We start from the raw sequence: 14,760 nt of genomic DNA on the forward strand, positions 1-14,760 counted from the left end.
GCGGCATCCCACGTACAGCAACTAGAAGAATGTGCAACTGTGATATACAACTATCTACTGGGGCTTTGGGGAGAAAAGGGGAAAAAAAAGGAGGAGGATTGGCATGGATGTTAGCTCAGGGCTGATCTTCCTCACACACACACAAAATCATTGTATAATATGAAAAGTCATTTTGTGATATGAACCACTACTTTTTAAGGAATTTGTTTTGGCTTATATTTTATTTTGTGTCTTTTCTTAAAAGTGGGGCCCTTTATATTTATCAGTAACTTCATTCATGTGAGATTGAGGGACTTCCTGTTAATGTTTAAACTCTTTGGACAGCAAGTGTTGTACAGACGTTACCATAAGTCATATCTGGTTTTCCTTTAGATCTTGTATAACCTGTCAGGGTCAGAGAGACTTGTAGTTTTCTTATTTTATTTTATTTTTCAAGTTTTTTCCACAAAGGCTCAACCGTAGTTTACATGTTAGTCCAGGAAAGTCATGTAAATATTTTTAAACATTTGGCAGCATATTATACAGGCCTTTCTTTACTTATTTTTAATTGTTTAACTGTGTTGGGGTTTTTTTGAAAGTGGTTTCTTAATTCACTTGAAATGTATTTGGATTACTGCCTAATGATATCCCCTAAGAGACCCCACTACCAAGTGCTCCAGTTTTGGCAGGAGCGCTCAGGAATGCTGTGCTATCTTTGTGAAAAGAAAACTTCCCCCTACTCTGTCTGATACTGCTGGTGTGCCATCCTGGGGGAGGTCCCTCATTCTATCTGTTTAGGATGATGGCATATGACGTCACCCTAGGATCTCACAGGAGCAACCTGCAAATATAATAGTCTTGAAAGCCCTAGTTAATGAGAGAGGGAAAAGCAAGCCCTTCATGACTGAGGTTAGACAACTTTTATGATCATGACTTGCTGTTGTTAGCCTGCTAATTAAGTCCAACTATTTGCTGACATAACCACTTCTAAATGAGATCGCAAAAGGTTTCCCTTACGTTACTATTTCTTTTGCTAAGAAAATATAACTACATCTCCATGGAGCCAGACTCCTGAGTCTCTCTTTAAATATATAATTTAGAAGCTATGCATCTAAATTGTCTGAAAAATTTGTTCTAAATGGGTGAAACACAGATTGACTGTAAGTAGTTCATCTTAGCTGTTTTATTTTGTCTCCTATTTCTGACAGTTCCAGGGGTCTTGATGTTTAAAATTATAACATCTTTTTAGAGTTATCCACTTTATTGAAGGAGGAGGATTCATGCCCATATTGCACATGCTACTGGCATTATTTATTTCTAAGGGGCTAATGCCCTCTTAAGTTGTCTTTATAGTTGAACATTTCAGCCATTCACAGAAAGTTTAAGACTTTTTATTATTATAGTAGTGCAAGCAGTGAGTGGCTCTTATTTTCTGACAGGGCCAGTTCTTTTTTGGTAATATCTCTTAGGGAAACTTGACAAAGAAAATTTTGAAGTTTAGGTACTGTACTCCTTTTTCCAGCAAGGTGGTAAAATCTGTGTGTCTGTGTGTATCCACTTTTGAAAAAAATATGCATTAAAATATAGTTAACACTAGAAATGCATTTAATCCTTCTTTGATGATTGAGAAGATACTTCAGTATCTATCAGGTACGTCAGTATCTATTAGGTACTTTATTTGCCCAACATTGGCTATTCCTTGTATTTGTGAAGTACAGAAGTACCAGTTAAATGTACAGTGTAGATAACAGAGAACTTACTGGATTTGTGTTCTGAGATAAATTTCTTTTCCAGATTTATTTTCCTTCTTTGAAATATAGTTACTGTTCTTTTGTTACTTAAGTGATAGATGTCTAGACCAGACGTTGGCAAACTTTTTCTATAAGAGACTGGATAGTAAATATTTTAGGCTTTGTGGGCCATATAGCCTTTGTTGAAACTACTTACCTCTGCCATTTTAGCACAAAAGTAATCATAGACAAGACAAAGAAGAATGAGTGTGGCTGTGTTCCAATAAAACTTTATTTACAAAAATAGGCAGCCGACTGGATTTGGCTTACAAGCTATAGTTTGCTGACCCTTGAACTAGACTATGAGGGACCTCATCTAACATCTCCATATTGCTAGTAGCCTGTACAGTGCCTGGAACTTGTTGTTCGTAAATATTTGTTGAATTAATAGATGTTGCGTAAAGAATGTATTAAAGGCATATTGTTGTCTAGAATGTATTTCCTATTTCTGCTCCCAGTTTTTGTCTTCTCTGATCGTCCCTTTAACCTCAGAACTAACATTGGCAGGTTTTTGTTTTCTGTCAAAATACATATAATTTACAACCAGAACTATGCTGGAAAGAACCCAGATGGATTAACTCATGAATGGATAAACAAATTGTGATATATCCATACAGTGGAATACTACTCAGCAGTAAAAAGGAATGAACTACTGATATGTGAAACTACATGGATGCTTCTCAGACATTTTATACTAAATGAAAGAAGTCAGACACAAAAGACAACACACTATATGATATTGTTTATATGACATTCTAGAAAAGGCAAAACTATAGGAACATAAAGTAAATTGGTCCTTGCAAGGAGCCAAGTGGGAGGGGATTGACTGCAAAGGGGTACATGAGAATTTTGGGGGGTACTAGAAATGCTTCACGTCTTGATTATGATGGTCATGTAGTATAAATGATACCATATATAAATTGTATACGTTTGTCAAAACTCATCAAACTGTATACTGAAAATTGGTGAATTCTGTTGTATGTAAATTATGCCTTAGTAAAGGTTTAAGAAGAAACTAATTAGGTCTGTATTGCCACTGCAGTATTATCATACCCTAAGCTTTAGGGGAAATAAGTATTTGTTTTTTTTAACTATGAAAATCAAGTTGAAAATTAATGAGATTTTAATTTTTTTTAATTACAGAGACACAGCTAAGTTCCCCTGAAACCTTTGACCTTGAAAGAGAAGCCTCTGCAGGTAGCAGAGAGACCCTGGATGAATTAATAATGGCAGATAAGGAGGTGAATTTTCTCTATAATTTTTCTCAGTGTTTTCTTCCTACTGGTAGTCCTCTCTCTGAACACTGACCTTGGCTGAAAAAGTTTAGGTGGCGGAGGGTTGTAATTTTTGGGACACTTATCTCAGAGACAGATTCTTATATTTAAGATCAGTTCACTGTTTTTAAAAATAACAGTAGTTACCATTGCTTGAGTACTGAAGTATGCTTTATTATTTCTTTTACAGATGGGGATACAGAGGCTTAGGATGTTTAAGTATTTTGCTCAAATTCAAACTGCTAATAATGGTAGAACTAGAATTTGAACATAGATTTGTCTCCAAAGTCTGAGATATTTTCCATTATATACTGATAAGTAACAGAGATGAATAACCTTGGGAAAAGTCACTATATTTATATTATGAAATAACTTTCAGCCCTAATTTCTAGACATGATCAGAAATGCAAATAAGCAAGTCTGTATTTGCAGTATTACCTTTCCTAACTTCAGATATCTCTCATCAACCGTAAAGCTGATTGATAAAAGCTCATACTTCAGATTAAGATTCTTAATGTATATTTTTCATATTGAGTCTGACAAAACAATTTAACTACCAAGAACTACCAATAAAGAAAAATCTTTAAAATCTGTTGTGGAAAGCAGCCTGAGAATTAAACTAATTTTTCTGTGGAAATAAAGATTTTGGTTACATTTGTGTATCCTATCTTATCCTGAGCACCTTAAAAAGGCTTCATTCTCTTATTCCTTTTTATACTCTAGATTTTTAAAAAATAGTTTTTACAGTAGAAGTTAGATCCCCTTCTAGTCTCTGCACTGCAGGTAACTGGGTAGAAATTCTGCTTTCATGAATCATGCACACTGCTTGGTTCCCTGGAACCTGATCTGTCACAGCTGACAGACCAAGATTCCCTGATGCCGATGGGGGTAGGAAAGATGATGACACTCCCTGCAGCAGAGCAACTGAGGACAGATTTCTGCTAGATACTGTCAAAATGGCCTCAGGTCTTTTTCCCAGGGAGGGACCAGAACCTTCTAAATGGTAATGGGGAAACAGAGTGTTAGTCATCTTAACATACAGAAGAAGCCCTGCAAGCCTTTAGTTAATCAAGGCTGATTTCTTACCCATCCATGACTACAAAGGAGACTGTTCTTTGTTTGGGGCAAAGAGCATGAACCCTATTTAGAATTTATAGTGTATATGTCTGCACAACTACATATCAAATGGATAGAATTGTATGGCCTTTCTCACATTGAATGTCCTCTTTTCAGTGTTGCTGTTTGCTGATACCTGTGGATGTCTCTAGTCTTAGAAGTTTCTGTTAAACGAAGTTAGAGATACTGTAGTTATTAAGTTGTTGAGTAGTCACTTACTAGTTACAAGTCACTTAATAGAAAGATAGAATCTGAACATTTTACGTGCACAAAGATAGTATCATAATAGGTGTGGACTCTTGCCCTTGGAATCTGTATATAGGGTCATTAGTGCAAGGAACTTGAGCATTGGAATTAGAAGACATGGCTTTGAATCCCAACTCCACCACTTAATTTTGTGACCTTGGGCAAATTATTTAATTAATTGTTTTATTCATTTATTTGGCAGACATTATGGTTTGTATACTGTGTGCCAGTTATTGTTTTAGACTCTTGAGATCAATAAGAAAAAAATAGTCCCTACCTTTAAAGGGTCCTGGTGAGGGAGGAAATAGACACATAATCAGATAATTATAATTATAATGTGGGCTGACAAATGTAATGATAGAGAGATGCCTAGGGCATTACGGAAGCATAGAAGAAGAATGCTTTTCTGAATTTCACTTCTTCATATGTAAAACGGGGACAAAAATAACCTGTTTTACTGGGTTGCTCTGAAGGTTAAATAAGATAAAGAATATAAAACACGTAGCAGATATTTGGCACAGGTAGAAGTATGCATGTGGAACCAGTTAATATTTTACTGCTTTGTAATGTATTGTGGCTGTTCAGTTATTAGCTTACTAACGACAGAATTGCTCAACAGTATTTGAGGTATTTGGAATACCCATGGTGGAACTGTAATCCCTCTTGATTTGATTTCCTGCAGTGGTCAGGTTCCTTTGGAAGTAACGTTTTTTTAATATCTTGCCTGAGAGTTTCCCTTAGTTGGAGTCTCAGATATTCTGTTCTCAGATAAGTTAATAGAAGTTATTCAGTCAGTTTAGTCAGTTGGTTTTTAAGTAACCTGTGTTAAGAGTCCTGTGATAAGAAGGGAAAGATCTAAACAAATAGCTTTCTAAACTATACGTAAACTGGAGGGGGTAGGGAAGTTGATGATTTGTAGGACATACTTTTATTTTCACACTGGATGCAGTTCTTGAGGTGAGGTTTCTTTTGAGGCCAGAAGGTAGGGACCAACCTTTAAGAGATCGAGTCTCAGTGTCCGAGTACCTTTTTTGAGAAATGACTGTATAGTATTTTAAAAGAAATAGAAGCAGCTCTGCAGAGACCGAATCTCTGACTGCATGGTTCTAATAAAAGCTGCTTCGCTTGTATTTTTTTCCTCTTGAGGTTCCTCCACTGTAGTTGATATTTAAATAGACCTTTTTAATGGTGCTGGAAAGAATCTTATTTTAATATAAAAATGTTCAGAAACCTCTCGGTTGCTTATGAATGTGATTGGAAGTGGTGTTGTATTCACAATAAGACAATAATAGACTACTCCCTCTTGAATACATTAATATTTGAAGGTACATTCTCTGCATTTTATAGAGCTGGTGATGAATACAAAGGAGTATAGTGCTGGTGTGAGCACCAGTGACATTCATGTCATATAACATTTCTGTACTTACTGAACTTTAGAATGCCAATCGCCGCTAACTTTCAGTAACTCAAGGCTACTTGTGAATTTTAGGGTATATTGATTTTTCTCCCCTCTGTTCAAATGGTTTTGCATGAACAAGACAACTTTTCCTTGTAAGATTTATGAACAGAGGACCTAGGTTTGTGAGAAGCTCAGTGACTAAGCTTGGAATTTATTTATATCACCTAGAACTTTCAGATGCACTTGACTCTCCCCACCTTCTAGAGAAGAATAATAGAACCAGATAGTCTCCCAATGCGTGACGTGGTCAGCTTCCAGAAACAAAGTGGAGGGGGTACTTTTTGCTTTTGCCACAACATGGCGGAATGGAGATACTGAAGGTTTTGATGCCACACAGGCCTGGGTCTGAGTCTAGATTGTCCACTTACTAACTTTGTAATCAGCAGGTTACTTTGCCCTCCACGCTTCAGTTTCTCTTCTGTAATACTGGAGCTAGTGATACCTCTGCGTTGTTGTGAGGGATGGATGTGGAAAATGCTTGGCCAAACCTGGAATAGTATAGATACTATTATACCCTTTCAGAGTATGTCTTCTTAAGTAAAAGGCAGGTGTGTTGAAAACTACATTTTCTGGCAGTTGTAGAAACTGCTTGACTTTGTATTTAGATGGTCCATTCACATTCCCCCCGTGAATCACATTCACAAGCAGTAGATTTTGGCCTAAACTTGGAGACCAAAAAAACAAAAAACAGTTGGCTCAGAGCTCAAATTATCTACCCATTGCAGTTTTGGTCCTATTTTATTCTTGTACCAGAAGAGGGTTTATTTTTTTCCCCTATAGTAAGACATAATGACAGTCCAGGTGCTCCTTGCTCTTAAATGGAAGCAGTGGCTATGCAGGACAGTTTCACATTGATTGGATAGGACATGCTGTCCTTTGAAGCAAGTGTTAGGCAGTAGTGCTGCAGTGCTCATGCATACTGTTGAATTAATCCCTGCAGGGTTCTCGGCTCTGACCTGTAAAGGTAAAATAAAACTGCCTCTTAGAGACACTGGCAACTACAGGAAAAATGATGACTAATAAAACACTGAGAGGAGTAGGAGAGATAAGGTATAAGAATGGCTTTGGCAGAATTGTCTTGATGACTTTTCTTTCGGCCTTGTTAAGTATTTGGGTCGGGGCTGGCCCCGTGGCGTAGCGGTTAAGTGCCTGTGCTCCACTGCTGGCGGCCTGGGTTCGGATCCCAGGCATGCACCAATGCATCGCTTGTCAGGCCATGCTATGGTGGCGTCCCATATAAAGTAGGGGAAGATGGGCATGGTTGTTAGCCCAGGGCCAGTCTTCATCAGCAAAAAAAGAGGAGGATTGGCATGGATGTTAGCTCAAGGCTGATCTTCCTCACCAAAAAAAAAATATTTGGGTCTTAGTTGTGTTTTCTCTTTCAATCCAAAAGTCACAAAGAAAACACAGGAGGTGATATGTCTTACTAGTCTAAGCTGAGGTCTAGGTTCTTAAATTTTAGTTGTGCTGCTTTTGCTTAGAGCTCTTTTGTTTTCTAACTCCTTATGTCTGAAGTCACAGTTATCACAGTTGTTTTTTTGGTGAGGAAGATTAGCCTTGAGCTAACACCTGTTGCCAATCCTCTTTTTGCTGAGGAATATTGGCCCTGGGCTAACATCCGTGCCCGTCTTCCTCCACTTTATACGTGGAACACCTGCCACAGCATGGCTTGATAAGAGGTGTGTAGGTCCACGCCCGGGATCCAAACCTGAGAACCCCGGGCCGCCGAAGTGGAGCATGTGAACTTAACCACTACACCACCTGGCCAGCCCCAACAGTTCTTTTGTGAGATTGAAAAAGTGTCTTTAACATGCTGTTGATATACAGATTGTTTGAAACACGGCAGACACAGCATACAGACCCAATGAGGACAGTGCCTTGCAGTGTGAGAAAGAGGAATGCCCTCAGGATTTGGAGACAAATAGTCTTTGGTTTGAATTTCAGTTCTGCCACTTATTTGTTCTGTAACTTTGGGCAAGTTGCTATACTGTTTTGGACAATGCTTTTCTAAGTTGTAAAAAGGGTATCTTAATACCTTTGTGAGATTACTATGAGGATTAAATGAGTATTACCTGCAGAGTGCTTAGCACATAGTAGACAGGCACTGAATAAGTATTAACTGTATTAATGTATCTCCCAGTCCTCAGTCCTGAATTTGGCACACTGATTGGTATTGTCTCTTTGTAAGTAAATGAAATATGGGATCGAGTCTCTTGCAGTTCTTTGAAGGAAAAGATATTTTATAAGGTAAAGCTGTTACAGTTGCCATTGTCGTGTTTTTCAGGTTGGTAACAGGGAAGATGCAGAGAAGGAAATACCTACTTCTACCTTCTCATCCACTACCCAGGTATCCTGCCCAGTATGTGGCCGAGGCTTTCCCCGCACAAAGATCGAGCAACATGCCATGTACTGCAATGGGCTGATGGGGCAAGATACAGGTAAAGACTTAGCAGGACAGCCAGACTCTTTTCTGTTTGTGTGATGGTTTTGTAATCCTATACAATACAGTGCAGGAAACTCTTCTTCAGCTATTCTTCGGAGTTAAAGTTGTTGGTTTTTTGGTTTTGTTTTTTCTATCTAGTTAATTCTCTAGTACTTTTCATGTTCTTTATTACTTGGGTGGGTATACTATTTTGTTGCACAAAAGGAGACGGGGAAGAGAAAAATCTTTCATCTTTTAATGTTTCAACTTATTCTTTGCCATAGGTAGGCCAAAAATTAGTACAATGCCATTGATCTTGCATTTCAACTTATATATTCAAATATTGAGACTCCTGTGGAACTTGAGGAACTAAGTTCTAGAGTTTCCCATTTTTCATTCAAAATAAGTCCCTTGTGGGTTTTTTGTGTATGTGGAAATTCTACCTAAATACAGCAGCTGAAAAATATTCCTAATTTCCATTCATGTCCTACGTGTCTCTGCTGCATCACCCTGGAGCTGTTGGTTATCTCTTCAAGAATGTACCAGGGTCCGGCCCCGTGGCTTAGTGGTTAAGTGCGCATGCTCCGCTACTGGCAGCCCGGGTTCGGGTCCCGGGCGCGCACCGACGCACCGCTTGTCTGGCCATGCTGAGGTGGCGTCCCACATACAACAACTAGAAAGATGTGCAACTATGACATACAACTATCTACTGGAGCTTTGGGGAGAAAAAGGAGGAGGATTGGCAATAGATGTTAGCTCAGGCCCAGTCTTCCTCAGCAAAAAGAGGAGGATTGGCATGGATGTTAGCTCAGGGCTGATCTTCCTCACAAAAAAAAAAAAAGAGTGCACCAAAAGTCTTAAGTTTTGGTGCAGTGTGAGATATTGGCCAACAGAATCTGCTTGTTCGTCATAGTCCTTGAAATTCCAGCCCTCATCTTGCCTTTCTGTCTATGACTTTAAACTCTTAAGTGTAATAGTATCAGCCCAGCTCTCTGTGGTCCAACATGCTGAATGTAACCATACCTTGGATGATTGGAAGTGTTGCAACATTTTTCTTAGTGCTACGTGATTCCTATAACTTAGAGGTGTTTAATCTGAAATTGTATAATTGTGAGGTATTTTATAAGTTAAGATTTCTAGGAAAGAAAGGCACATGTTATTTAATTTTTCTGAAATAATACCCTTTTTATTTATTAAATAAGAAAGTACTTAAACTTATTATTTAAATAAATTTGTTGGGCCGGCCCCGTGGCTTAGTGGTTAAGTGTGTGCGCTCCGCTGCTGGCGGCCCGGGTTCGGATCCCAGGCGCGCACCAACACGCCACTTCTCCAGCCATGCTGAGGCCGCGTCCCACATACAGCAACTAGAAGGATGTGCAGCTATGACATACAACTATCTACTGGGGCTTTGGGGGAAAAAATAAATAAATCAAAATTAAAAAAAAAAAATTAAATAAATTTGTTGATCTTTCTGATTATGAAGTAGTACATATTCACTGTAATAATAATAATAATGGCTTACATTTATTGAATACTTAAAATGAGTCAGGCGCTATTTACATAAATGGGACCATGCTATATATATATGTGTTATTCTGCAACTTGCCTTTTTTATTTAGTAGTAAATTTATATTTTTCTGTGTGCAGATGTATTTTTTATATAGTTGAACTCTGATGAGTATATGTAAAATTTTGTGTTTTGCTTTTTTCCCCCATTTTTTTAATTGCGGTAACCTTGGTTTATAACATATAAATTTCGGGTGTACATCATTATGTTCTGACTTCTGTATAGACTACATTGTGTTCACCACTAAAACATCACTGTTCAAATGTGCCTCTTTTATACTTACAGCATAAAATTTCCCCTATATCACTGAAAGTTATGTGTAAAAATATTTTTAATGTCTACATAATATTCTGTAATCTGAATTGCCTCCGTTTACTTAACTGTTTTGTATTTGGAATGCTTCAAGTTGCCGTGTTATACTTACATGACATTGAGCCTCTTATGCCTAAAGCTGTTGCTGTATTTTAGGGTTATTTCCCAAGGATATACTTCTAGTTTGGTGGTAGTAAAAAAGATGGGCTCTAGAGTCCAGTCAATCTGAGGTTGAGTCCTACCTCTGTCACTTAGTAGTGTGTGACCCTGTGCTAGTTTCCAAGCTTCCCTTTATATATCTGTCAAATAATAGTAATTACTTTATTCAGTTTTCTTCAGGTTATATGAGATATTTTAAGGTAAGTGCTTAGCACAGTGCCTAGCACATAGTAAGTACTTAAAAACTTTTAGCCACTGTTACTGTTCCCAGTAGTGGAATTACTAGGTCAAAGATTTTGTCATCACTGGGGCCGGCTCGGTGGTGCAAGCTGTTAAGTGCGCACTCTCCGCTTCGGCAGCCCGGGGTTCGCAGGTTTGGTTCCTGGGCGCACACCGATGGACCGCTTGTCAAGCCATGCTGTGGCGGCATCCCATATAAAGTAGAGGAAGATGGGCACGGATGTTAGCCCAGGGCCAGTCTTCCTCAGCAAAAAAAAAAAAAAAAAAAAAAGGATTGGCAACGGATGTTAGCTCAGGGCTGATCTTCCTCACAAAAAAAAAAAAGAAGATTTTGTCATCATTTTTAAGGGTCTTTATGAATAGCATTGTAGTCTTTTAAATAGAATGAAAGTTGAAAACCTAAATCTAGTCATCAACTCCTTTTAATAGAAGAGCACTGAAGGACTAGGATTCTAGATTTAGTTTTAGTTTGACATTGCTCTTTAGTCTGATTTTTAGCTGAGTTCCAGTGACTGAAAGAATTCTAGGCTGGGCATTTGGTGACCAGAGAAGGAAGAAACTATTCTTGTCTATCTTACCAAACGTGCTTACCCGACTGGAATTAGTTATCTGAGTCAACAACCTACTCAGCATTGAGGTCCAGAGAAATAAATGAGTTTGAGAAGCTGAATGTCCCTTGAGCTCTAGGAATAGATGACCTTCTTCTGGTCAGAGTTATTAGGTAAGGAGTAGCATAGAGTAGCTCCTACTGACATTTCCAGACTGAACTCTGATAGTTTGTACTTAAACAGGTAGCTTTGGTATTCATTACTGTCAGACATCTTTCAGCTGTATGATATTTGCTTTTAAATCTGTTGTTCCTTACTAGGGTGTGGTGGGGCAACTCACAGCCCCAGATACTTGCTGTTGAAATTGATTGAGGCTTGTTTCTGAGTTTTCTCAAACCAAATGCAGACTTATCCCACCAGAACCAGGTTGTTATCATGGAACTTGTTGAGAAGCTGACACCATCGGGCAAAGTAGACTGAGACTTGCATTGTCGTTCATTCAGGGAAAGCCTTTCAGGTTCTCTTTATTCCATTGGGCCAAGGGTCAGTGATTGCCTAATGCTACTCATTTTGATTTACACTCTAGTTTTGAGGACTCTTTCAGACATAGATGTAAGTGTGTTTTCTGATAGAATTGCAAGCTCTTATATGCTTGGCACTGTATGTCTCATAGCTCTGATCCAAATGTCTCAGACCTCCATCCAAAGATGTCTGCTGTATCTTAAGTGACAGTCACACTTTCTTTTTTATAGGGAAATTTGTTTTAAAAATTAGTTCAGAAGTACAATAAAGACAAATCTAGAATACTACAAACTTCTTTTCAACACCAACTTGTCTACCTAGAACCAAAAATTTCCTGTCACCTATTGCCTTCCTACTTAACTTGAATTCATCCAGATACTTATGCAACACTTTTTTTAATGGTGTGGGTTACTAAAGAAGTTTAAGACAAGATTTCTGCCATTAAGGAGCTTGCAGTCTCATTGGGGAGATAATTGTTAACCTAGGACATTAATTACAAGATGCTACAAAGTGAGTGATCGTGTACCCAAATGAATATCCCTGACAGTAAGTGCAGTAGGAAAAAGAGCTGCAGTGAATAGGGGTGATGTCTCAGAGAGGCTGGGCTTAGTTGGGCTGGAAGGCTGCATAGGTTTAGATAAACCTGTAGGAAAGTAGAGGGCCCTTTATCCTCATATGGGTTAGATAAGAGAGGAAGCAAGGGAAGCAGCCACTAAACAAGAGCTTCTTCCTCTTAATCTTCCTAGTAGTGTTAGCTTGCTAACCTAAATTACCCTCTCTGGTGACATTTTAGGCCCTATGAAAGAATTTGGAGCAGGGAGTCCTCAGTGGAACTATCCCACTCTCTGCTTACTCCTCCACTTTGCTGGGAACAGAAATGTGGGGCTGTAGGTGGGGTGGGGAAGTAGTTAAAGGAATTATGCAAAGTACCTACTAGCGTGTTTGGTGTATAGTAGGTCCTCAGTAAGTTTGCTGTCTTTATTTGATTTCTCCACCAGCTTGCCTGCCCCGGTCTTCCATGTCAGAGACAGTAGTGATTGTTCTGGTTCCTCTCAGCTTTATTACTGGAGACAGAGGCCAGGCCCCCAGCCTAATTTTTTAATCTGTGGTAAAAGGAAGCCTCTCCTACTATAGAGGGGAGAGAGTTACTCTTGAAAACATATAACCCAGCCTGGGAGACCATCAGCTCAGTGCCTAAGGGGATAGCATAAGAGAGAGGACTTACCCCTCCCAGAGTTAAGTATCCAGCTTTCCCCTCCTTCCTCTTTTCCCTGATTCTGATCCAAGACATGCTGGGATCCTTTGTTTTTTTTGGTGAGGAAGATCAGCCCTGAGCTAACAGCCATGCCAAATCCTCCTCTTCTTGCTGAGGAAGACTGGCCCTGAGCTAACATCTGTGCCGATCTTCCTCCACTTTATGTAGGATGCCGCCACAGCATGGCCTGACAAGTGGTACATCGGTGCGAGCCCGGATCCGAACCCGGGCCGCCAGCAGCGGAGCACATGCACTTAACTGCTATGCCACGGGGCCGGCCCCTGTGCTAGGATCTTTGGCTGTGTAAAAGAAGTAGTAATTAGAGTCATTTACAAGAAGTGTCTACCATTTATGCCTAGTTACCGTGCAGCACAATAACAATTATGCATATCATTAAATATGTGTCTGATGAACTTTGCTGTAAGTTTTATGTGATTATAATACTACACTCTGGTTAAGTTGGCTCAGTCTGCTCAGTTTGTTGTTCAGTGACATGGCTATCTATTCACAACTACACACAAATTAGAGGGAGTGTTCTTTAAAGGTATTGTTTGAGGGGAGAGGATTTGCTGAATTAATCTAGACTAGGACAAAGGTATGTTGCCTTTGAATTTGCTTTCTGGAAAATGTCTTTGAGACCATTTTTATTTAAACACCTAGGAAGAATAAAGCTCTCCGTTTACTCATTCAATAAATATTTACTAAGGACTTGCTATATACCAGACACAGTGAGCAGAATATACAAAGTCCCTGTTCTCATGGAGCTTATATTCTAGTAGTGGGGTACTGATAATAAATAAAAATACAGTATGTCAAGTGGTGATATGTATTTTGGAGAAAAAAAGAAAGCAAAGGAAGAGAGGGGATAGGAGTACTGAGGGCAGGAGGCAGCAATTTAAAATAGGTGGTCAAGGAAGATCCCATTGAGAAGGTGACATTTGAGCAGAGACCTAAAGGAAGTGGGGGAATAAGCTAAGAGGATTTCGAAGTGGAGAGGAGGGAGTGTCACAGGCAGAGGAATAGTAAGTGCAAAGACCCTGAGGTGTGAACAGGCTTGATGTATATGAGGAATGACAAGCCAGTGTGGCTGGAGTGGAGTAAATGAGGGAGAGATAAACAATGAGACCAGAGAGGGCTCTTAGGTCACAGTAAGGACCCAAGCTTTTACTCTGAGCAAAGGAGGAATCCTTAGAGGGATTTGTGCAGAGAATGAATTAATATTTGAGCAAAGGATCGCTCTGGCTGCGGCGTGAATAGATTGTTGGGGTGGGGGACAAGGGTGGAAGCTGGGAGAACAGCCAACATTTTATTTTTGGCAGTGTGATCGAGTGGGCGAAACACAGGCTTTGGAACTAGGCAGATCTAAACTTAAATTTCACCTGTAATACTTGTCAGCTGGGTAATATTTGACAACTTACCTCATTGAGGAGCAGGTGCCTTGTTTATAAAATAAGTCTGACATCATCAGGATTGTCATGAGAATCAGAGACACTTTATAAAGTACCTAGCAGTGTGTCTAGCGTGTAATAGGTATTCAGTAAATGGTAGCTGCTGTTATTATTGAATATACTTCCTGCCTGTGTAGTGTTTCTGAGTGCTAATACATGAAAGATAAGCCATCAGCCAGGTAGAGCTAAGGGAAAGATGAAAGGCAGGGAAAGGCATGAGAGTCAATGTGGTTAAGAATAAGCTGGTGAGAAATAGACCATAGGAGAGTTAGGGAAGCTGAAGGCATTAACTGTATATACACTTTGGGCCTAGATTCAGGGGTGTGGCTTAGAGTCAAGATACTGCCAGGAGTGGATTTTCTCTTCATGGATATTTCCTGGAATAATAATGGTGGGTAAGTGGGTGGGTGGAGGTAAGAGTAC

At 39.2% G+C, this 14,760-nt stretch overlaps 1 protein-coding gene across 5 annotated transcripts in view; it reads left to right on the forward strand.

Moving 5' to 3' along the window:
* UIMC1 (ubiquitin interaction motif containing 1) overlaps positions 1 to 14,760 on the forward strand; it is a 128,954-nt gene that overhangs the window by 74,567 nt on the left and 39,627 nt on the right. For all 5 annotated transcript variants that reach the window (XM_087429370.1, XM_087429372.1, XM_087429369.1 and 2 more), the window contains 2 exons: positions 2,913 to 3,010; positions 8,149 to 8,302. In XM_087429370.1, coding sequence (XP_087285496.1) covers positions 2,913 to 3,010; positions 8,149 to 8,302 — 252 coding nt within the window. The remainder of the gene's footprint in view (positions 1 to 2,912; positions 3,011 to 8,148; positions 8,303 to 14,760) is intronic.

This window comes from Ceratotherium simum, chromosome 4, assembly GCF_057802395.1.
Source record: "Ceratotherium simum simum isolate JZ-2026a chromosome 4, ASM5780239v1, whole genome shotgun sequence".
Classification (NCBI taxonomy): domain Eukaryota; kingdom Metazoa; phylum Chordata; class Mammalia; order Perissodactyla; family Rhinocerotidae; genus Ceratotherium; species Ceratotherium simum.